This window comes from Elephas maximus, chromosome 16 (assembly GCF_024166365.1).
Source record: "Elephas maximus indicus isolate mEleMax1 chromosome 16, mEleMax1 primary haplotype, whole genome shotgun sequence".
Lineage (NCBI taxonomy): Eukaryota > Metazoa > Chordata > Mammalia > Proboscidea > Elephantidae > Elephas > Elephas maximus.
The window spans coordinates 145,485-168,006 of NC_064834.1; the positions used below are offsets into that span (position 1 = coordinate 145,485).

Here is a 22,522-nt window from a genome sequence, read left to right on the forward strand (position 1 = left end):
AGGTGCCCCCCTTCCCTCCCCAGCTACACCTTTGCAATCCTGATGCCCCATTCTTCTTCATACAGTCCAGTTTCTCGGATCATCTACTCAGCACACAGATTGAATAGGTATGGTGAAAGGATACAACCCTGACACAAAACCTTTCTTAAGTTTAAACCACACAGTATCCCCTTGTTCTGGTAGAACCACTGCTTCTTGGTCTCAGTACAGGTTCCTCATGAGGACAATTAAGTGTTCTGGAATTCCCATTTTCGCAGCATTATCCATAATTTGTCATGATCCACACAGTCTAATAACGTAGTCAATAAAACACAGGTAAACATCTTTCTGGTATTCTGTGCTTTCAGCCAGGATCCATCTGACATCAGCAATGATATCTCTTGTCCCATGCCTTTCCTTAACCCGGCTTGTATTTCTGGCAGTTCCACTCACTTGGTTAAATACTTAGGAGCAGACAGCCCAGCTCATATGATAAGCCTATGTCCAGCTTTCTAAGAAACTACCAGATTGCCTTCCAAAGGCACTGTACCATTTACATCCCCACCAGCCATGAATGAGCGTTTCCACTGCTCCACATCCTTGCCAGTATTTCATGATGTCAGTGTTTTGGATTTGCAATTCCCTAATGACATGTTGTTGATGTTGTTAGGTGCCATCATGTCAATTCTGACTCACAACAACCCTATGTACAACAGAACACAACACTACCCGTTCTTGTGCCATCCTCACAATCATTTCTATGCTTGAGCCCATTATTGCAGCCACTGTGGCAATCCATCTTGACAAGAGTCTTCCTCTTATTCACTGATGTCCTTCTCCAGGGACTGGTCCCTTCTAAGAACATGTCCAAAGTATGTGAGACAAAGTCTCACCGTTCTCGCTTCAAAGGGGCATTCTGGATGTACTTCGTCCAAGACAGACTTTTTCGTTTTTCTGGCAGTCCATGGTACATTCAATATTCTTCACCAACACCACAATTCAAAGGCATCAATTCTTCCGTCTTCCTTATTCATTGTCCAGCTTTTGCATACATATGAGGCGACTGAAAACACCGTGGATTGGGTCAGGCTCGCCTTAGTCCTCAAAGTGACATCTTAGCTTTTAACATTCTAAAGAGGTCTTTTGCAGCAGATTTGCCCAATTCAATGTGTCTTTTGATTTCCTGACTGCTTCTACGGGTGTCAGTTGTGGATCCAAGCAAAATGAAATCCTTGACAACTTCAATCTTTTCTTTGTTTATCATGATGTTGCTTATTAGTCCAGTTGTGATATTTTTTGTTTTATGTTGAGGTGTAATCCATACTGAAGGCTGTGGTCTTTGATCTTCATCATTAAGTGCTTCAAATTCTCTTTGCTTTCTGCAAGCAAGTCGTGTTATCTGCATATCGGAGGTTGTCAATGAGTCTTCCTTCAATCCTGATGCTGTGTTCTTCTTCATATAGTCCAACTTCTCAGATTATTTGCTCATCGTACAGATTGAATAAGTGTGGCAAAAGGATACAACCCTGGCACACACATTTCCTGATTTTAAATCATGCAGTATCTTCTTGTTCTGTTTGAATGACTGCCTCTTGGTCTATGTAGAGGTTCCATATGAGCAAAATTAAGTGTCCTGGAATTCCTGTTTTTCACAATGGTATCATAATTCATGATTCACACAGTCGAATGCCTTAGCATAGTCAATAAAACACAGGTAAATATCTTTCTGGTTTTCTCTGCTTTCAGCCAAGATCCATCTGACAGCAATGATATCCTTCATTCCACGTACTCTTCTGCATCTGGCTTAAATTTTTGGAAGTGCCCTGTTGATACACTGCTGCAACCATTTTTTAATTATCTTTAGCAAAAATTTACTTGGGTGTGATACTAGTGATATTGTTTGATAATTTCTGAAGTCTGTTGAATCACCTTTCTTTGGGATGGGCACAAATATGGGTATCTTCCAGTCTGTTGGTCAGGTAGCTGTCTTCAAAGTATCTTGGCATAGATGAGTGAGAACTTCCAACACTGCGTATGTTTGCTGAATATCTCAATTGGTATTCCGTCAATTCTTGGAGGCTAGTTTTTTTCCAATGCCTTCAGCGCAGTTTGGACTTCTTCCTTCAATACCATTGGTTCTTGATCACATATTATCTCCTGAAATGGGTGAATGTTGACCAGTTCTTTCTGGTACAGTGACCCTGTATTCCTTCCATCTTTTTTTGATGCTTCCTGTGTTATTCAATATTTTTGCCCATAGAAAGCTTCAATATTGCAACTCGAGGCTTGAAGTTTTTCTTCAGTTCTTTCAACTTGAGAAATGCCAAGCGTGTTCTTTCCTTTTGGTTTTCTAACTCCAGGTCTTTGCACATTTCATTATAGTACTTTCCTTTGTCTTCTCAATCTTCTGTTCACCTCTTTTACTTCATGTCTTCCATTCACTTTCGCTACTCTAAGTTCAAGTTTCAGAATCTCTTCTGACATCCATTTTGGACTTTTCTTTCTTGTCTCTTTAATGACCTTTTTAATTTCTTCATGTCTGATGTCTTGATGTCATCTCATAACTCATCTAGTCTTCAGCCAGTTGTGTTCAATGTGTCAAATCTATTTGTGAGATGTCTCCAAATTCAGGTGGGAGATACTCAAGTTATTTTGGCTCTCATGGATTTGTTTTAATTTTCTTCAGCTTCAGCTTGAGCTTCCATATGAGCAGTTGAAGGTCCGCTCTGCAGTTGGCCCCTGGCCTTGTTCTGACTGATGATATTAAGTTTTTCCATTGTCTGTTTCCACAGATGTAGACAATTTGATTCCAGTGTTTTCCGTGCAGTGAGGTCCATGTATATAGTTCCTGTATATGTTGTTGAAAAAAAGTTATTTGCAATGAATAAGTCCTTGGTCTTGCAAAATTCTATCATGTGATCTCCATTGTTTCTTCTATCACGAAGGCCATATTTTCCAACTATGGATCCTTCTTCATTTCCAACTTTTGCATTCCAATCACCAGTAATTACCAACGCATCTTGATTGCATGTTTGATCAACTTCAGACTGCAGAAGTTGGTAAAAATCTTCAATTTCCTCATCTTTGGCATTAGCGGTAGGTGTGTAAATTTGAATAACATTCATATTCACTAGTCTCCCTGGTAGGTATATGGATATTATCCTATCACTGACTGTGTTGTACTTCAGAACAGAGCTTGAAATGTTCTTTTATTGAACATCTTTTTGTATGTTTATCTACCATCTGCTTATCTTCTTTTATGAGGTGTCAGTTAGGTTCTTTTGCCCATTTTGTAATTGGGTTGCTTGTGTTTTTTTATTGTTGAGATTTAAAAATATTTTTGATATAAGTCCTTTATCAGATATAGGTTTTGCAAATATTTTTCTCAGTCTGCAATTTGTCTTTACATTTTCTTAGCAATTTCTTTCACAAAACAGAAGGTTTTCCTTTTAATGAAGTCACACTTATCAGGTTCTTTTTTTCTTTTATGGATTGTGACTGTGGTGGTGAATCTAAAAAGTCATTTTCAACCCCAATGTCACCTAGATTTTCTCCTACGCTATCATCTAGAAGTTGTATAGTTTTCCATCTTATATTTAGGTCTATGATCCATTTTGAGTTAGTTTTTGTGAAAGATGTAGGCTCTGTCTAGTTAAAATTTTTCCGAGTGGCTATCCAGTTGTTCCAACATCATCTGTTGAAAAGACTATCCTTTCTCCATTTAATTACTTTTGCTCCACTGTTAAAGATCAGTTGACTGTATTTGTGTGAGTCTACTTCAGGTCTGTCTAGTCTGTTCTGCTTATCTCTTTATCTGTTCCTTCACCAATACCACACTGTTTTGACCACTGTAGCTTGAGAATAAATCTTGAAGTTTTGTAATATCAGTCCTCTGACTTCGTTCTCCTTCAGTATAAAAAAACCCATCCCAACCCAGTTCCATTGAGTCGATTCCGACTCATAGCGACCCTTGGCTACTCCGGGTCTTTCGCTTTTCTGTATAAATTTAGGATCACTTTGTCAATATCCACAAAATAATCTGCTGGGATTTTCACCGGAATTGTATTGAATGTTTTCATTTCTTTCATCAGAGTTCTAAGGTTTTCCTCAGATAGGTCCTGTACATGTTTGGTTAGATTTATACCTGTGTTTCCTTTTGTGTGTGTGTGTGCGAATGTATATGATGAGAGTCCCTGGATGGCACAAATAGTTAAGCACTGGGTGACTAACCAAAAGGTTGGCTGTTCAATCCCCCTCAGAGGTGCCTCAGAAAACAGGCCTAGATAGCCTTGAAAACCCTACGGAGCAGTTCTACTCTGCATACCCAGGATCACCATGTGTCAGAATCCACTTGACACCTACTAACAACAACAATGTAAATGGTGCTATACTTTAAATTTCAAATTCCAATTGTTTTTTGTTGGTATACAGGAAAGCAATTGACTTTTGTATATTAATTTTGTATCCTGCAAATTGTTATAATCACATATTAGTTCTAGTTTTTTTTAATCATCATTGATTTTCTAGATAGATAATCATATCATCTGTGAACTGTGAGAGTTTTATTTCTTCCTTTACCATCTGTATGCCTTTTATTTCCTTTTCTTGTCTAATTGCATGAGGTAGGACTTTCAGTATGATGTTGAAAAGGAATGGGGACATGTGGCATCCTTGTCTTGTTCCCAGTCTTTGGAAGAAAGCATCTAGTTTCTCCCGATTAAGTATGATGTTAGCTCATTTTAAATGTTCCCAGGGTTTGTTTAATCAGGAATGGCAAGGCAAACAGACATGGAAATTAATGCCATGGGAAGTATAGTATATCCACAGTTCCCTAGAGAAAACACAGCATGCCATGAAGAAGGGCCACGCAGAGGGTTGCACCCAGGGGCACCCAGCTACGACTTGACCCCTGGCCTCGGATTCGAAAGTCCCTTCTCTCCATGTTCCACCCCAGAGTCAGTGTAGGGCCCGGTGATGTGGTGCTGACTCCCCACGTACTAAGAAGTCTCATGAAGAGAGAATGCCATTATCACCGGCCAACAGACCTCCTGTCCTCTGTGGCCTTCATGATGCCTAGCCCAGCACTGGGCACACTGATGACTCCATATATGCACATGAGTGGAAACTGTAGCTGGAATTTTAGGAGGGGACTTGCGTATGACAAGCAGGTCATAGTTAGGTTTCACAGGGTTTCTGGGGTTTGGGCATTTTGAACAATTCTGCAGGCCCAGGTGACAAAGGGGCTATTCCTAGTTGTTGAGTGCTTGTCTCTGGGAGGAGCCATGGTGGTGCAGTGGTTAAGAGCTTGGCTGCTAACTAAAAGGTTGGCCGTTTGAATCCAACTTGGAAACTCTATACGGCAGTTCTACTCTGTCCTACAGGGTCACTATAAGTCAGAAATGACTCCTCTGCAACAGACTTGGATTGGGGCTTGGTTTTGTCCCTGGGGCCATCAGGATGGGTGTGTTTTGGCCCAGGACTGTGAAAGCCCAATAATGGGAGTAGCTGGACAGTAAACTTGATCAGCTGCTCAAAAAAAGCAAATAAACAGACCTCCCATTAGGGCTTCAAAACTATGTCAAGACAGCATTTTAACAAAATAATATTACATACTTCCAGGGTTTTTGTAAATATATTTTATTAAGTTGAGGAAGTTTCTATCTATTCTTAGTTTGCTGAAAGTTTTTATCATGCAAGGTGTTGATTTTGTTAAATGTTTTTTCTGCATCAATCGATATGACCATATGATTTTTCTTCTTTACCTGTTAATATGAGAAATTACATTGATTAATCTGTGAATGTTGAACCAGGCTTGCATGCTTGGGATGAATCCCACCCATTTGGTCATGGTGTATAATTTTTTGTACATTGTTGGATTTGCTAAAATTTTGAAGATTTTTACATCTATGTTCATGAGAAATAATGTTTTTTAATTTTTCTTCCTTGTAATGCTCTTGAGTGGTTTTGGTTTTAGAGTAATACTGGCTTATAAAGTGTTCCCTCTTCTTCTTCTTTTTTTTTTTTGAAAAACTTTAAGAACCGATGTTAAGTCTTTAAATGTTGCATAACCATTGAGACCATCTAAGTCTGGTGCTTTCTATTTAAAATTTCTTTGAAATAGGACTAGTTATATTATTGATTTCTCCTTGTGTGGTCTTTGATAGATTGTGTTTTTCAAGGTCCATTTCAGCCAAGTTATTAAAATTATGGGCATAGAAATGTTCATAAGATTCTTTTACTATCTTTTTAATGTCCTCATATGAGATCAGTTGTGAAAGTTCCTCTTTCATTTATAGTATTCATAATTTGTGTCTTCTCTCCTTTTTTCTTGGTTAGCCTGGCTTGAGGTTTATCAATTTTACTGAACTTTTCAATGAACAAGCTTTTGGTTTCCTTGTTTTTCTCTATTAATTTACTGATTTCAATTTCACTGATCCCTGTCCTAATGTTTATTTCTTTTCTTTTTTTCTGCTTACTTTGGATTTTATTTGCTCTTCTTTTCAAGTTTCCTAAAATGGAAGCTTAGATGATTGATTATAGATGATTATAATGTACATACTCCATGTTATGTTAACTTCTCTAAGCGCTGCTTTTGCATTTCACAAATTTTGATAACTTGTATTTTCATTTTTATTTAGGTAGTTATGTTTTTAATTTTTCCTGGGACTTCTTCCTTGGCCTATGTCCTATTTAGATGTGTGTTGTTTAATTCCCAAATATTTTGGGATTTTTCTAGTTATCAATTCTTTAATTTCCATTCTAATTCCATTGTGGTCTGAGAGTATAGCTTTGATGATTTCTACTCTTTGAAATTTGTAAAGGTGTTTTATGACCCAGGATGTGGTCTGTCTTGTTGAATGTCCCATGTGGGCTTGAAGAAGAATGTGTATTCTGCTGTTGTTGAATGAAGTATACTATACATGTCAGTTAGATCTAGTTGACTGATGGTGCTGTTCAGTTCAACTATATACTTATATAATGTTCAGCCTGCTGGATCTGTCAGTTACTGATAGAGGGGTGTTGATGTCTCCAACTGTAATAGTGGATTTGTCTGCTTCTCCTTGTAGCTCTATCAATTTGTGCTTCACATATTTTGACATCTGATGTTACGATGTTATGATACACATTCATGATTTTTACGTTGCCTTAGAGAAATGACCCCTGTATTATATCACGTCCCATATTATACCTGGTAATTTCCCTTGCTCTGAAATTTGCTTTGTCTGAAATTAGAAGTTACTCCAGCTTTCTTTCAATTAGTGTTAGCATAGTATATTTTTATTCATTCTTCACTTGTGATGTAGCTGTGTCTTTATATTCCAAGTGGGTTCCTTGTAGACAACATATTGTTGGGTCTTTTGTTTTAACCCCCTCTGATGTGGTTAAAATTGGGTAATGTTATAGTGTCAGTCCTTGAATTTCATAGTTTCTGTCTTTTCAATGGCATATTTAAGCAATTTATATTTAAAATTATTATTAATATAGTTGAATTAATATCTACCATATTTGTAGCTTTTCTATTCATTGTCCCTGTTTTTTACTTCTTTTTTTGTCTTCCACTCTAATTCTGCCTTAACTGTTTGATTTTTGTTTAAATAATATCTCATTGTGTTTTTGGCAAATGTTTACACAGAAGCTTAGGTTCCTGTTCAACAATTTCTATACAAGTTGTTCAGAGACCTTGGTTATAGTCTTCACAATGCGTGAACATTCTCATTTCCATTCTGTTTCCTCTATTTCCATTAATCTAGTTTTCCTAGCCCCTTACATTCTCATCTTTGTTTTAAAATAACTGTTGACTGTTCGGTCTCATATAGGTGATTTTTAAAAGTAGCACAGTACTTATGGATGATATTCATTACTTTTTGAGTCAATTTGTTACTTAGCTACAAGGAAACCTCAGGGATTAGTTTTGGTTCAAGGCAATTACGTCGGAGAGTCCTCCAGTCTCAACTAGTCCAGGAGGTCTGTTTTTTTGGGTTTTTTTTTAGGAATTTGAGGTTCTCTTCCACATTCTTCTCCCATTCTATCAGGGCCCATCAATAATGGCCCTGATTAGAAAGTTCGGAAATGGCAGCCAGGTACCATCTAGTTCTTCTGGTCTCCGGGTAGATGAGGTTCATGTAGACTGTCCTGTAGACTATTTTCTTCTTTGTGTCTTTAGTTTCCTTCTTTCTCTCTTGCTCCAGACCAGTAGAGACCAATAGCATACTTCAGATGGCTGCTCGCAAGCTTTAAAGATTCCAGACACTACTCATTAAACTAGGATGAAAAACATAACTTTATGAACTATATTATGCCAACCGATCAAGATGTACCATGAGACTATGGTCCTAATCCTTCAAACCCAGAAATGCAATTCCGAGATGTGTATGGTTATGTCTAAGAAATATCTGTGACTGTACCCCCTATGTGCTTTACTATATATGTGAATATATACCCATAAGTCACAGATGCATATACATATGCATACACCTCTATACAGATAATACATACATATCTATACACACATATGCCAACATAGATACATATATACCTGCATATATATTTTTGGTTTTTTTTTTTGCTGTTGCTTCAAAATTATATATGCTATAGCCAACAGGTCCTTTTTTCTTGTGTTCTTTTTAGTGACATTATTTACCTTTGTCAAGCTGTGTACCCTTCATCTTCCTTCAGTGTTACCTTTACAATCACCAAAAATAACAAACGTTTACTATCTAGAGAGTGTTTCTCTTGTTTTAATTGAGCATTTTATGTGATTCAGCTTTCTTTCCTCTCGGCATATTAATTTTAGCTCTTTATTTATTTACTTATTTTAGTGGTTGACATAGAATTTTCAATATACATTTACAACTAGTATGAATCTACTTTCAAATAAAACTATCCCAATTTACTGGCAGTACAGATATCTTATTACACATTATTCCCAATTCCCATCTTCCAACCCTTAAAACACTTCTGTCACACATTTCACTGACGCATATAATATAAATATCCAAAATATTGTTGTTATTATTTTAAACAAACTGTTTTCTGGTAAATTCTTTAATAAGAAAAGCTTTTTAAAAATTACTTACCTTCCTTTATCCTTCTTGAACATCCTCCTATTCTTTATGTAGATCCAAGTTTCTCACTTAGTTATTTCCTTTCTCTCTGAAGAACTTTTTAAAATATTTCCTACAAGGCATGTATGTTGTTGTTGTTGTTAGGTGCTGTTGAGTCGGTTCTGACTCATAGCGACCCTATGCACAACAGAACGAAACCCCGTCTGGTCCTGCGCCATCCTTACAATCGTTGTTATGCTTGAGCTCATTGTTGCAGCCACTGTGTCAATTCACCTTGTTGCAGCCACTGTGTCAATCCACCTTGTTGAGGGTCTTCCTCTTTTCCGCTGACCCTGTACTCTGCCAAGCATGATGTCCTTCTCCAGGGACTGATTCCTCCTGACAACATGTCCAAAGTTTGTAAGACACAGTCTCACCATCCTTGCCTCTAAGGAGCATTCTGGCTGTACTTCTTCTAAGATAGATTTGTTTGTTCTTTTGGCAGTCCATGGTATATTCAATATTCTTTGCCAACACCACAATTCAAAGGCATCAATTCTTCTTCGGTCTTCCTTATTCATTGTCCAGCTTTCACATGCATATGATGTAATTGAAAATACCATGGCTTGGGTCAGGGGCACCTTAGTCTTCAAGGTGACATCTTTGCTCTTCAACACTTTAAAGAGGTCCTTTGCAGCAGATTTACCCAATGCAACGCGTCTTTTGATTTCTTGATTGCTGCTTCCATGGCTGTTGATTGTGGATCCAAGTAAAATGAAATTCTTGACAACGTCAATCTTTTCTCCGTTTATCACGATGTTGCTCACTGGTCCAGTTGTGAGGATTTTTATGCTTTCTTTATGGACCTCAACATAAAGAAACGCATGTAGAGCAGTGACATATTTCTTCAATTTTTCTTTGTCTGAGAAAGCATTTATCCTCCACTTCTGAATAACAATTTCACTGGATACTGAATTCTAGTTTGGGGAATTATTTCTTTCAATGCTTTAAATATTTCCCTCCACCAAGTCCTGTATGCAACCCATGGTCTCCAATTCATCTACACTTTGGGCTAAATATGGGGGTGGGAATCCTGGTGCACAGAGAAAAGGGTAGGGGAACTGTCATAAGGACGACAGCTTTATGTAGGTATACCCGCCCTATCATGGGTTTGTGTTTACACTTGTACACATATGCTTGCAACAAGGCCTGTGGCTGGCCCCGGTGTGGGTAGGAGGGAGGGTCTTAGCTTCAGGAAGCACAAGCATGGGCCCACATTTGGAGAGAGAGAAGGGAAAAGCTGAGCACCAGAGCCCAGCAGGAGCCCTAGCAAGCCTGGGGAAAGGGCCCCCTAACTATTCCTGGTGAGGGAGGCATACCCCTGTCCCATGCAGTGCCCCTACAGGTTGCAGGGTTCTTTTCAGCCTTCAGCACCCCTGGCAGCCAATGTTAACCTGGCAGGAGGCCTTGGGCTGCAAGCCAATGTGGGAGGTAGGTGGTGCCCCCATAACCCATTTCCCTGTCTCTAGTCCTCAGGAACGAAGCCCCCAGGGCCCCTCTGCACAAAGCTTGTCTGTATCAGCTCCTGGTTGCTCCATATAAAAGCTGTGGGATCTTTGGCAAGTTCTCTTAAATTCTCAGAACCGTGGTTTCCTAATCCATCAAACGAGGAGAAATAAAGCCAAACTTACAAAATGTTAGTGAGAATAAAATGATGCACTGATGAAGAATCCTAGGAACATTCCTGACGGCACATACACGTTGATAAAAGTCTCCGGGGATTCTGGTGTGAGATGCCCCACCTCCAACGACTTAGGGCCTCACACAGAGTAGGGGCTTACAATATATCAAGCCCTCCCACCTGCTCCATGCTCTGAGAGTTCTGATGCATAAGCACATTGCAGTCTAGTTCAACAATTGGTAATCAGAGTGGTCCACTAACGCACTTACCTGTACGCACAACATCTGGGGAGAGTTGGAGGGTCGACTTTTGACACTAGAAGGTGGGGTTGACCTGGGGAAGTGCAAGGAACCCTGGGCTGGGAGACAGAAGACCTGGTTGCTGAGGCCTAATTCACGACTCCCAACCTTGGACCACACACCAGCATAAAGGGATAGGTGCTGGTTGAATGGACACAGGAAACCAGGGGTGGAAATGGGGAGTGTGCTGTCACAGTATACGGATTTCTGCCTTCTTATCTCACCTCTGGACAGGAGCTGCCCACTTAGTCTCCTGTATCTACTTGAATTAAGAAGCACACTCTTCACGAGTATTATTTTATGTTTTATATTCCAGTCTCATCTTTGTCTGAAGAGTTGGCTTCAGGAATGGTTTCAGTTCTGGGTTAACAGAGAGTCCGGGGGCTATGGCTTCTGGTGTTTCTCTAGTCTCAGCCATACCATTAAGTCTAGTTGCGAATTTGAGTACCTCGCCACATTTTTCTCCTGCTCCGTCAGGGACTCTGCTGTGTTCCCTGTCAGGGCGGTCACTGGTGATAGCCAGGCACCATCTAGTTCTTATGGTCTCAGGCTGAAGGAGTCTCCAGTTTATGTGGACCTTTTGTCTCTTGGGCTAATATTTTCTTTGGTGTTCTTTGGTGTTCTTCATTCTCCTTTGCTCCAAGTGGGTTGGAACCAAATGATGCATCTTAGATGGGCACTTGCAAGCTTTTAAGACCCCAGATGCCACTCACCAAAGTGGGATGCAGAACATTTTCTTAATCAATTTTGTTATGCCAATTGACCTAGATGTCACTTGAAACCATGGTCCCCAGACGCCTGCCCCAGCTACTCTGTCCCTGAAAGTGTTTGGTTGTGTTCAGGAAACTTCTTAACTTTTGGTTTAGTCCAGTTGTGCTGACTTCCCCTGTATTGTGTTTCTTCTCTACTATCTACTTAGTGAATTCCCCTCTCCCTTCCTCCCCACACTAATAACCATCAAAGAATTTTTTCTTCTGTGTTTAAACCTTTTACTGATTTCTTATAATAGCGGTCTTATACAATATTTGTCCTTTTGTGACTAATTTCACTCAGCATAATGATCTCCAGATTCATCAATGTTGTGAGATGTTTTGCAGATTCGTTATAGTTCTTTACAGTTGCCTAGTATTACACTATGTGTATGTACCATTATTTATTTATCCATTCATCTGTCGATGGGCACCTAGGTTGTTTCCATCTTTTTGTTATTGGGAACAGTGCTGCTATGAATATGGGTGTGCATGTATCTACTTGTGCGACAGCTCCAGGATATATTTCAAAAAGTGGGATTGCTGGATCATATGGCACTTCTTTTCTGGCTTTTTAAGGAAGCAAGAAATCAATTGCCAAAGTGGTTGTATCATACATTCCCACCAGCAGTGTATAAGTGTTCCAGTCTCTCCACAACCTCTCCAACATTTATTATTTTGTGCTTTTTGGATTAATGCTAGCCTTGTTGGGGTGAGATGGTAACTCACTGTAGTTTTGATTTGCATTTCTCTAATGGCTAATGATGGTTACCATTTCCTTATGTTATCTGTTAGGCACCTGAATGCCTTCTATGGTGAAGTGCCTGTTCACATTCTTTGCCCATTTTCTAATTCAGTTATTTGCTTTCTGTTGTTGAGTTTTTGCAGTATCTTGTAAATTTTAGAGATTACACCCTTATTGGATATGTCATAGCCAAAATTTTTTTTCCCAGTCCATAGGTTGTCTTTTTAATCTTTTGATGAAGTCTTTGGATGAGCATAAGTGTTTGATTTTTAGGAGCTCCCAGTTATGTAGTTTCTCTTCTGATGTTTGAGCATTGCTATTTATGTTTTGTATGCTGTTTATGCTCTGTATTAGGGCTCCTAGCATTGTCCCTATTTTTTTCATTCTTGATTTTTATCATTTTTTATTTTATATTTAGGTCTTTGATCCATTTTGAGTTAGTTTTTTGTACATGGTGTGAGGTATGGGTCTTGTTTAATTTTCTTAATGATGGATATCCAGTTATGCCAACACCATTTGTTAAAGAGATTGTCGTCTCCCCATTTAGTGGACTTCAGGTCTTTGTCAAATATCATCTGCTCATAGATGGGTGAATTTACGTCTGGATTCTCAATTCTGTTCCATTGCTCTATGTATCGGTTGTTGAGCTAGTACCCAGCTGTTTTGACTACTGTGGCAGTAAAATAGGTTCTAAAATCAGGTAGTGTGAGGCCTCCCACTTTGTTCTTCTTCAGTAATGCTTGACTAATCCAGGGCCTTTTTCCATATGAAGTTGGTGATTTGTTTCTCCATCTTGTTAAAAAATGTCATTGGAATTTGGATCAGAATTACGCTGTATTTGTAGATTGCTTTTTTTGGGGGGGGTAGAATTGACATTTTCACAATGTTGATCTTCCTATCCATGAGCAAGGTATGTTTTTCCACTTATGTAGATCTCTTGGATTCTCACGGTAGTGTCCTGTAGTTTTATTTGTATAGGTATTTTACGTCACTAGTTAGATTTATTCCTAAGTATTTTCTCTTCTTGGGGGCTACAGTAAATGGTATTAATTTTGAGATTTCCTCTTCAAAGTTCTCTTTCTTGGCATAGAGGAATCCAACTGATTTTTGTATGTTTACCTTGTATCCTGATACTCTGCTGAACTCTTCTATTAGTTTCAGTAGTTTTCTTGAGGATTCTTTGGAGTTTTCTGAGTTTTCATATAATCTGCAGAGATACTTTTACTTCTTCCTTACCAATTTTAGTGCTCTTTCTTTTTCTTACCTTATTACTCTGGCTAGGACCTCCAGCACAATGTCGAATAAGAGTGGTGATAAATGAAATCTTTGTCTGGTTCCCATTCTGAAAGGGACTATTTTCAGATTCTCTCCATTTAGGATGATGTTGGCTGTTGGCTTTGTATAAATGCCCTTTATTATGTTGAGGAATTTCCCTTCTATTCCTATTTTGCTGATGGTTTTATCAAGGATGGGTGTTGGACTTTGTCAAATGCCCTTTCTGCATCACTTGATAAGATCATGTAGTTCTTTTGTTTTATTTATGTGATGGATTATATTGATTGTTTTTCTAATGTTCAGCTATCCCTACATAACTGGTATAAATCCCACTTGGTCATGGTGAATTATTTTTTTTATATGTTATTGAATTCTATTGGCTAGAATTTTGTTGAGGATTTTTGTGTCTACGTTCATGAGGGATACTGGTCTGTAATTTTCTTTTTTTGAGGCATCTTTACCTGGTTTTGGTATCAGCATTATGCTGGCTTCCTAGAATGAGTTTGGCAGTATTCCATTCTTTCTATGCTCTGAAATACCTTTAGTAGTACTGGTGTTAACTTTTCTCAGAAAGTTTGGTAGCATTCTCCAGTAAATCCGTCAGGGGTGGGAATTTTTTTGTTGGGAGTGTTTTAATTACCTCTTCAATCTCTTCATTTGTTTAAAGTTTATTTAGTTGTTCTACCACTGTTTGTGTTAGTTTAGGTAGGTACTGAGTTTCTAGAAATTTGTCCATTTTCTCTAGGTTTTCAAATTTGTTGGAGTACAATTTTTCATAGTATTCTATCATGATTCTTTTAATTTCAGTACGGTCTGTTGTGATACTGCCCATTTCATTTCCTATTCAGGTTATTTTCTTTCTCTCCTGTTATTCTTTTGCCAGTTTGGCCAATGGTTTATCGATTTTGTTGATGTTTTCAAAGAACAAGGTTTTGGTCTTGTTAACTCTCAATTGTTTTTCTATTCTCTATTTCATTTATTTCTGCTCTAATTTTTATTATTTCCCTTTTTCTGTTGCCTGTGGGCTTCTTTCGCTGCTCTTTTTCTATTTGTCACAGTTGCAAGGTTAATGTTTTGATTTTGGTCTTTTCCTCTTTTTGGATGTGTGCATTTATTACTATAAATCGACTTCTGATAGCTGCTTTTGCTGTGTTCCAAATGTTGTGGTAGGATGTGTTCTCATTTGATTCTGTGAATTTCTTTATTCTGTCCTTAATTTCTTCTATAATCTAGTAGTTTCTGACCTAGGTGTTGTTCACATTCCATGTATTTGATTTGTTTTCCTTGCTTTTTATGTTGATTTCTACTTTTATGCCTTTATGGTCAGAAAAGATGCTTTGTAATATTTTGATATTTTGGATTCTGTTAAGGCTTGCTTTGTGGCCTAATATGTGGTCTATTCTGGGGAATGTTCCGTGTGCTTTGGAAAAGAAAGTATACTTGGCTGCTGCTGAGTAGTGTTCTGTATATGTTTATGAGATCAAGTTGGTTGACTGTGGAATTTAGATCTTGGTCTGCCACTTTATGTGATTTGATATCGGCTGTTGCCTCTGAGCCACCAATAAGTTATTATATTTATTCATTTTATGTTTGCTTACTGTGTCGTAGGTTCTTGCTTTGATATGCCCAAATACATACTTTGGACATGTTGTCAGGAGGAATCAGTCCCTGGAGAAGGATGTCATGCTTGGCAAAGAACAGGGTCAGTGGAAAAGAGGACCCTCAACGAGGTGGATTGACACAGTGGCTGCAACAATGAGCTCAAGCATAACAATGACTGTAAGGATGCGCAGGACCGGGCAGTGTTTCATTCTGTTGTGCACAGGGTCACTATGAGTCGGAACCAACTCAATGGCACCTAACAACAACATGCCCAAACAGACTGATCGTGTGAGCTACTTTGATTATTGGCGTCTTTGAAGCTCTCACATCCTGTCACCAGGTGGTCAGAGCTGTTACTAGGTATGGTAGCCCACCATGTGGATTCAGCTCAGGTGTCCAAGTTGTCAATTACCGAGCGTGTGGTGCAGGCTCTCACCTACAGTCCTAGACAGGCAGGGCTAAGTAGGGGTGACTGGAGTAGGCACAGGTATCTGGCTGCAGTAGGGAGTTATGTGTTGAGCAAGGTAGGGGACTGATGACTGCCCCTGAGTGCCTGGGTAGAAGGTGTGTCCCTGTTCCCCAGAGAGAGTAGGTGGGTAAGCTTTGTAGCTGGACTTTGGACACTCGATACTGTTGGCTGTAACAACTGGGAGGTACCACTTGTTTTCATACTCCTGTTGTGGGTGGCTAGGTGGAGTGGGTGGAGCCACCAGTCCTCAGGTACCTAATGTGGGTAGGTGAGGACCCTGCTTAACAGGTAACGTGATGTCAAATGTCACCAATCTGCCACCCCCCTTAGCTGTTGCAGCTGGAAATAGGCTTCAGGTATATACCCTGTTGTATTATGCTAATAAGAGCCCATGCTGCTGAAATGGGCACACATAGGTCTAGGCAGGGGTGAAAGTCATTCAAAGTCCATGGACCCCTTGTGCATACATCTAGGCAAAGGTTCTGTGCTTGTCCTGAGTTCCCAACTTAGGGGAGCTGGCAGGTTATTTTTTCCTGTTTCTTAATTTATTCCCTCTCCAAAGCCCTGACAATGGCTCAGGGTGCACAACAGGTCCCACTTCTGTCCCAGGGGACGCAGGAAAACCTGAAGTCAGGTTAGGACTGGAGCAAAGTGGGGAGGGGACGTGTAAATGGGAGAGAGGTACTTCCCAGAGGGAGGATTTTTTTGATCCCACATGGTACATTTGAAAGTTGCACTTAACTTTCACAGATTCAACGCTGCTTCTCCCTGGTTCTGGAAGCTTGAGCAAATTCTTCACTTGGGTTTTCCTGGTGCGGAAAACTTGCCCCGAGCACTACTGCTTCCTTCAGCCTGTGCATGCCACCTGATCCAGCCTGCAGGGTGCTGGCCAGGTAAGGTCTGGCAAATCATCACTGACTCTGAAGTGTCTCTCCCTCCCCCTGCTACTCAGTTTGACTCCTCAACTTTGACTTTGATGTTCAGGGCTCCTAGATTGTCACATATAATCGATTTACTTGTTTTATTGGGTCTTTGTTGTAAGAAGGACCACAGAGTGTCTCACTGCTTCATCATCTTGGTCCCACCTCCAAAAAATTGCATTTTTATTGCTCTAGCTGGACAAGAAATCAGAACTTCCCCAATATAATCCCCCTTGCACATTTCTAAGTGGCTGGGAGCTCAGATGTGAGAGTTGTTCTCAAAAAATATCTTGCTCTACCCAAGGACTTGGGCAGAAGAGGGTGGTGAGACAAAAGCAGCCCTCCTGGAGATCAGGCATCAGCCAAGGAATGCACCCCTGTCTCCTCTTCACCAAGGGTTTGGGGCCCCTTTTTGTTAATGCTGAGCTAGAACGGGAGTGGGAAGCTAGGGTGAGTGTGCCCCTGAGGGGTCCTTGATGAAACCCTATTCTGCTGCTGCTTCCCGTTAATGCTTACCAAGAAAGCAGGGTAAGAAAGGGATGTGGATGTGAGAGGGGTACAGTATTCCTCACAGATGTCCTCTGGTCAAACATTCCAGGGCTCTGGCCCCTAATCAAGTTCAGGGATGAGGAAGGAGTGATGGCCTCTGTCACAGATTAAATTGTCTCCCCAAATAATATGTGTCAACTTGGTTAGGACACGATTCCCAGAACTGTGTGGTTGTCCTCCATTTTCTAATGTGTTATAAATCATAATCTCTACCCTTGCTCAGGTCATATCCCTGATCCAATGTAAAGAGGGCTTCCCTGGGGTGTGGCCTGTATCACCTTTTACCTTGCAAGAGATAAAAGGAAAGGAAAGCAACCAGAAAGTTGGGGACCTCATAACACCAAGACAGCAGTGCTGGGAACAGAGTACGGCCTTTGGACCCAGGGTTCCTATGCAGAAAAGCTCCTAGTCCAGGGGAAGATTGATGAGAAGAACCTTCCTCTAGAGTCCACAGAGACAGAAAGCCTTCCCCTAGAGCTGACACCCTGAATTTGGACTTCTAGCTTATTAAAAAAGTGAGAAAATAAATTTCTCTTTGTTAAAGCCATCCATTTGTGGTATTTCTGTTACAGCAGCACTAGATAACTAAGACAGCCCTAGAGTCAGTTCACACTGTAAAAAACAAGAACTCTCTCAACAGCCACTAATAAAAATAGGTACTGATTTTTAGTCAAGGACACTGTAACCTCTTTACTAGGTCACAGATACATTTCTTATACAGAAATTAAATCTCTCTGTATGCTTTTACATTACTAGAACACCTATTCTGCCCAAAAGAAAGGTTCCGTACGCTTTTCGTTCTCATAAGTAAAATAAGCATTTTTCCCGATTTTGTAATGACCCATAGTCCACACACCTGCATTTCGGTATGGCTGTCCTCATACACAATCCAGAGGCTTTAAGCAGCTGACCGAAGGCAACAGGGCCACCACCTGGGCATGCCTGTCCAACCCCTATACCTGCCCAAGTGTGGAACACCCATCTGAACCCCAGGAAGGTGCCAGGCACTCCTTGGAATGAATCTCTCTGCCTAGCAATGAAGCAGGAATGCAGAGTTCTTCCTTGTAAATAAAGCCTCTTTATTTACACTACCAGAGGCCTTTACTTTTGGCAAAATAAATACAAACAAAACAAAACGAGAATGAATTGACTGAGTCAGGCCTCACATTCTGTGAAAAACATTAGATGGTGAGGTGGGGAGGCTGCTTTTTATTGTTAAAGCACTTGCAGTTGTCAGGGGTTATCTCCCCAAATGCTGAACTCCCCCCAGAGGGGACTTTCTACTTTCTTGCCTTTGAGTTGCCTTATGCCTGGCATTCTTGCCTGGAAAAACCTTCTTACTACCTGGTTGAGTAATGTGCTGGCAGAGATGGCCAGGCCAGGGGAGGGTGGCTGGACGTGTTCTCTCACCCACACACCCCTCCTCACAGCTGGCTGATCTGGGCCCAGGCTGCCCCAGGACCCCACGGGACAGAAATGGGGTCCATGGAAAGAGCCATTCCCAGATATGAACATCCCAAAGCTTAAGTTATTTGACCAAGGCTAAATCTGCAGATAATCCCCATATATATACGTATAAGCCATTCCAGTAAAACCTTTTTTGTTTTTAAAACACAAGAGAAATTATGGTCATTTCTATCACTAGCCATCCCATTCAAGAAATACTGAAAACAAGTCCAAATCTGGCATATTTAAACCTGGACTTGCATTACAGAAATTCAACAGGAAGGCATAAATACAACATTTAAGGAAATGTGGGACAAGACTGCACAGCTGTTTAAAAGTAGCAAGATGGATTCTGGACGGCTGGGAAGCTCTCAGTCACAGTCCACCTTGAGACCTTCCCCAGTGGTTCGGTGATCCTGTGCTGGGTCCTGTAGACCCTGTGTGCACATGTGTGGTGGGGGACACTGCCGGTGGACATCTTTCTGGGGCCAGGAAAGATGTGGGGTGGTGAGGGGGGAGGTGGTGGTGGTAGTGGTGAGGAGTCCTACTCTAGTGAAATGGAGAGGATTATGTGGATTTCTCCTAAACCTGGCAACTGTTTGGTGTATCAGAAAAGAGGTCACGCTTCCAGATGGTAAATTTTGGAGGGCCTTGTCTCCTTCTGTGACACATTCAGAATTCGTGGGCAAAAAAACAGTAACTAGGGTGTGGCATGAAAAAGATCACACATTCAAATACTTCTCTTTGCAAACCATTAAGGAAGGAGACACAGGATTTTGGGGCTTTTGTCTCCGGGCTAAATTTGGCTAAGTTTCCATGTATCACGGCCCTTGGTGACAGCTGGAGACAGGGCTGTCTGGAATGGGGCTCACCATGTTGAGGACATGACACATGACACCAGCATCCTTTTCCCAGTAGGTGCAGAATAAATGCATCTGACACAGTGGGTCAATTCTCACCTGGTAATCAGCCCTTTTGCTGTTCAGCATCAAATTACAACATCTTTTGACTGTCATTTAGGACTCAATAAACATGTCCAGTTCAGCAAAAAACGGGCTCTTAACAATCTTGGGTTTTGGTACTTCTGAGGTTGGGCTAAGATGGTGGGAGCGCCAGTGGGGGCCCTGAGAGAGAACAGGCCTGGGAAAGAACCAGTGGCAGCCTTCTGCATGGAGGCTGTGAGTGCACATGTTGGGGGTAGTGGTACCTTGGGCAGCAGGTGAGGGGTTTGCACTTTCTCTCTTGGCAGGGAGAAGGGTAAGCCTTTGGGCAGCAACAATCCATCTGCATGCACTGGGACTTTACTCCTGGGGCATGGTTGATGCACCTCCCTGCAGAGAATGGAAGAAGGAGAGGGTCACCTCTAGAACCTCATCCATGAGGCATGGTGGGTGATTCAGAATGCAGGAGCAGAGTGTGAGTCCCAGCCTAGCCCTCTGTCAAGTAAGGGACCCTAGGCAAGTTTGGAAGCTCAGTACTTTCCTCAGCAAAATCCAGATGATAATCTTGAACCCCAGAGGTTAGATGCACCAGCCTGGATTAAAAAACCACGTAAATTCCATGCACGGTGATGTGGAGGAGTTAGCAGCACTGTGCGATTGAAGGGCTTTGCTGCTGTGACCTTGGTTCCCTGCTCAGCCCCCACGATCACAGGGCTACTAGTAAAATGATGGATATCCTTGAGTTCTCAAATCAGTAGGCATGGTTCTTATTTCACCTCCCTTTGCAGTCACTCTTACTTTTTCCTGTGATGCCTGTGCTAACCTGTCGCAATTCCTCTGCATTCTTATTAATTTGCTGGTAACTAGTGACCACCTATTAGCTCTGCCTGCTCAGAGAGGTAGAGAGGCTCTGGAAGTCATGTAAAGGGGTTTCCTACATGAGAAAGTACATGTTCTCTGGGGCAAAATTTGTGGAAGGCAAGTGAGCATGAGGCTTGATCAGTTATGAAACTGATAATGAAACTGCTAGATTTAAAATGGAACTATATTTTGTATATAGAAGAGATTCCTTAGGCACAAAGACACAAACAGGTAGAAAGTGAAAGGATGGAAAAATACATTCCAAGGTAACAGTAATCAAAACAGAGCAAACTTTAAGCTAAAATCAATTATAAGTGGCAAAGATGGATACAATATGATGATAAAAGGGTCAATTTATCAAGATGATACAACAATTATAAATATTTATGCACGTAAAGTCAGATCTCCAAAAATTATAAAGCAGACACTGACAGAATTGAAGGGAGAAACAGATAGGTCTACAGTAATAATTGGAGACTTTAATATACTACCTTTAATAATGAATAGAACAACTAGAAAGAAGATCAATAAAGAAACAGAAGACCTGAACAACACTATTAATCAACTGGACCTAGCAGGCATAGATACAACATTCCACTCCACAATGGTACCGTATACATTCTTCTCCAGTGCACATGGATCACTTTCCAGGACAGACGATATCTTAGGATACAAAGCACGTCTCAATGAATTTAAAAAGATTGAAATCATACAAAATACCTTTTCTGATGACAATGGAATGAACCTAGAAGTTAATGACAGAAAGAAAACTGGGAGATACACAAATTCGTGGAAACTAAATAACATACTACAAAGCAACCAATGGGTCAAAGAAGAAATGAAAAGATACTTAGAGTCAAAGGAAAATGAAAATATGACATATCAAAATCTAGGGGATGTAGCAAAGTCAGTACTCACACGGAAATGTGTGGCAATAAATGCCTACATGAAAAAAGAAGAGGGAACAGGAGCAAGACGAAGGCATAACCACTCACACTCCCATGTCCCCCACAATGGTACTAGAAAAAAACAAGTAAAAATTGATGGAACTGATAATTCTGACACTCTGGACATCAACTGAAGGGTTGGAGAACCAAAGTAAACCCTGAATCAAGAACAAGATGGAATACAGACACTGGAAAAGTGGAGGTTCCTGGACTATCCTCACCCTGTCCACCACCCTGGCTCAACATGGTCATCTCGTGGCAGCTGCAGCCAGCACCTCCCAAGCAGGACCTCAGGGTGGGAGCAGCACAGAGGACACAGACTGGGATGGACGTACTGAATAAATATCCCTGAGACGAAGCAGCAAGGTGGGCATGGTGTGTACCAGGACTACGCAGGACTGGGAGATAATTGTGCATGGGCACAGCACAGGTTTGAGTCCTGAGAGTCCCAGGAAAGTGCAATCTGGGGAGAACAGTATGGACCAGACTATGTGAGTGCCCAGGTTGGGGCCAGAAAGCTGAAGTGAGCAGCCCCAGGAAAGAGCACAGGGTAAGTGTAGTAGGGTAGGCTTGAGCTTCTGTGCCCCAGGCAAGTGCAACACCCCCAATTAGAATGGCAATGATCAAAAAAGATGGAAAACAGGTTCTGTAGAAACAAGAACCCTCAACCATTGCTGGTGGGAATGTAAATTGGTATAGCTGCAGTGGAAAACTGTTTGGTGGTTCCCTAAAAAGTTGAACAAAGAGGCGCTTTCTTAGAAAGCTAGAAATAGAAATACCATATGATTCAGCAATCCCACTCCTAGGAATATATCCCAGATAAATAAGAGTTGTCACATGAATAGGCATGTATGTTCATTGCAGCCCTGTACACGGTAGCAAAAACATAGGTACAACCTAGATGCCCATCAACAGATGACTGGATAAACAAACTGTGGTACATACACACAACGGAGTATTATGCAACAATAAAGAGCAATGATGAATCTGCAAAGCGTCTCACAACATGGATGAA

At 40.7% G+C, this 22,522-nt stretch overlaps 1 protein-coding gene across 1 annotated transcript in view; it reads right to left on the reverse strand.

The window, feature by feature from the left end:
- Positions 1-22,522, reverse strand: part of LOC126059296 (anthrax toxin receptor-like) — a 158,208-nt gene that overhangs the window by 108,075 nt on the left and 27,611 nt on the right. Inside the window, exon 4 of the mRNA XM_049854949.1 lies at positions 19,966-20,089. Coding sequence (XP_049710906.1) covers positions 19,966-20,048 — 83 coding nt within the window. The 5' untranslated portion in view covers positions 20,049-20,089. The remainder of the gene's footprint in view (positions 1-19,965; positions 20,090-22,522) is intronic.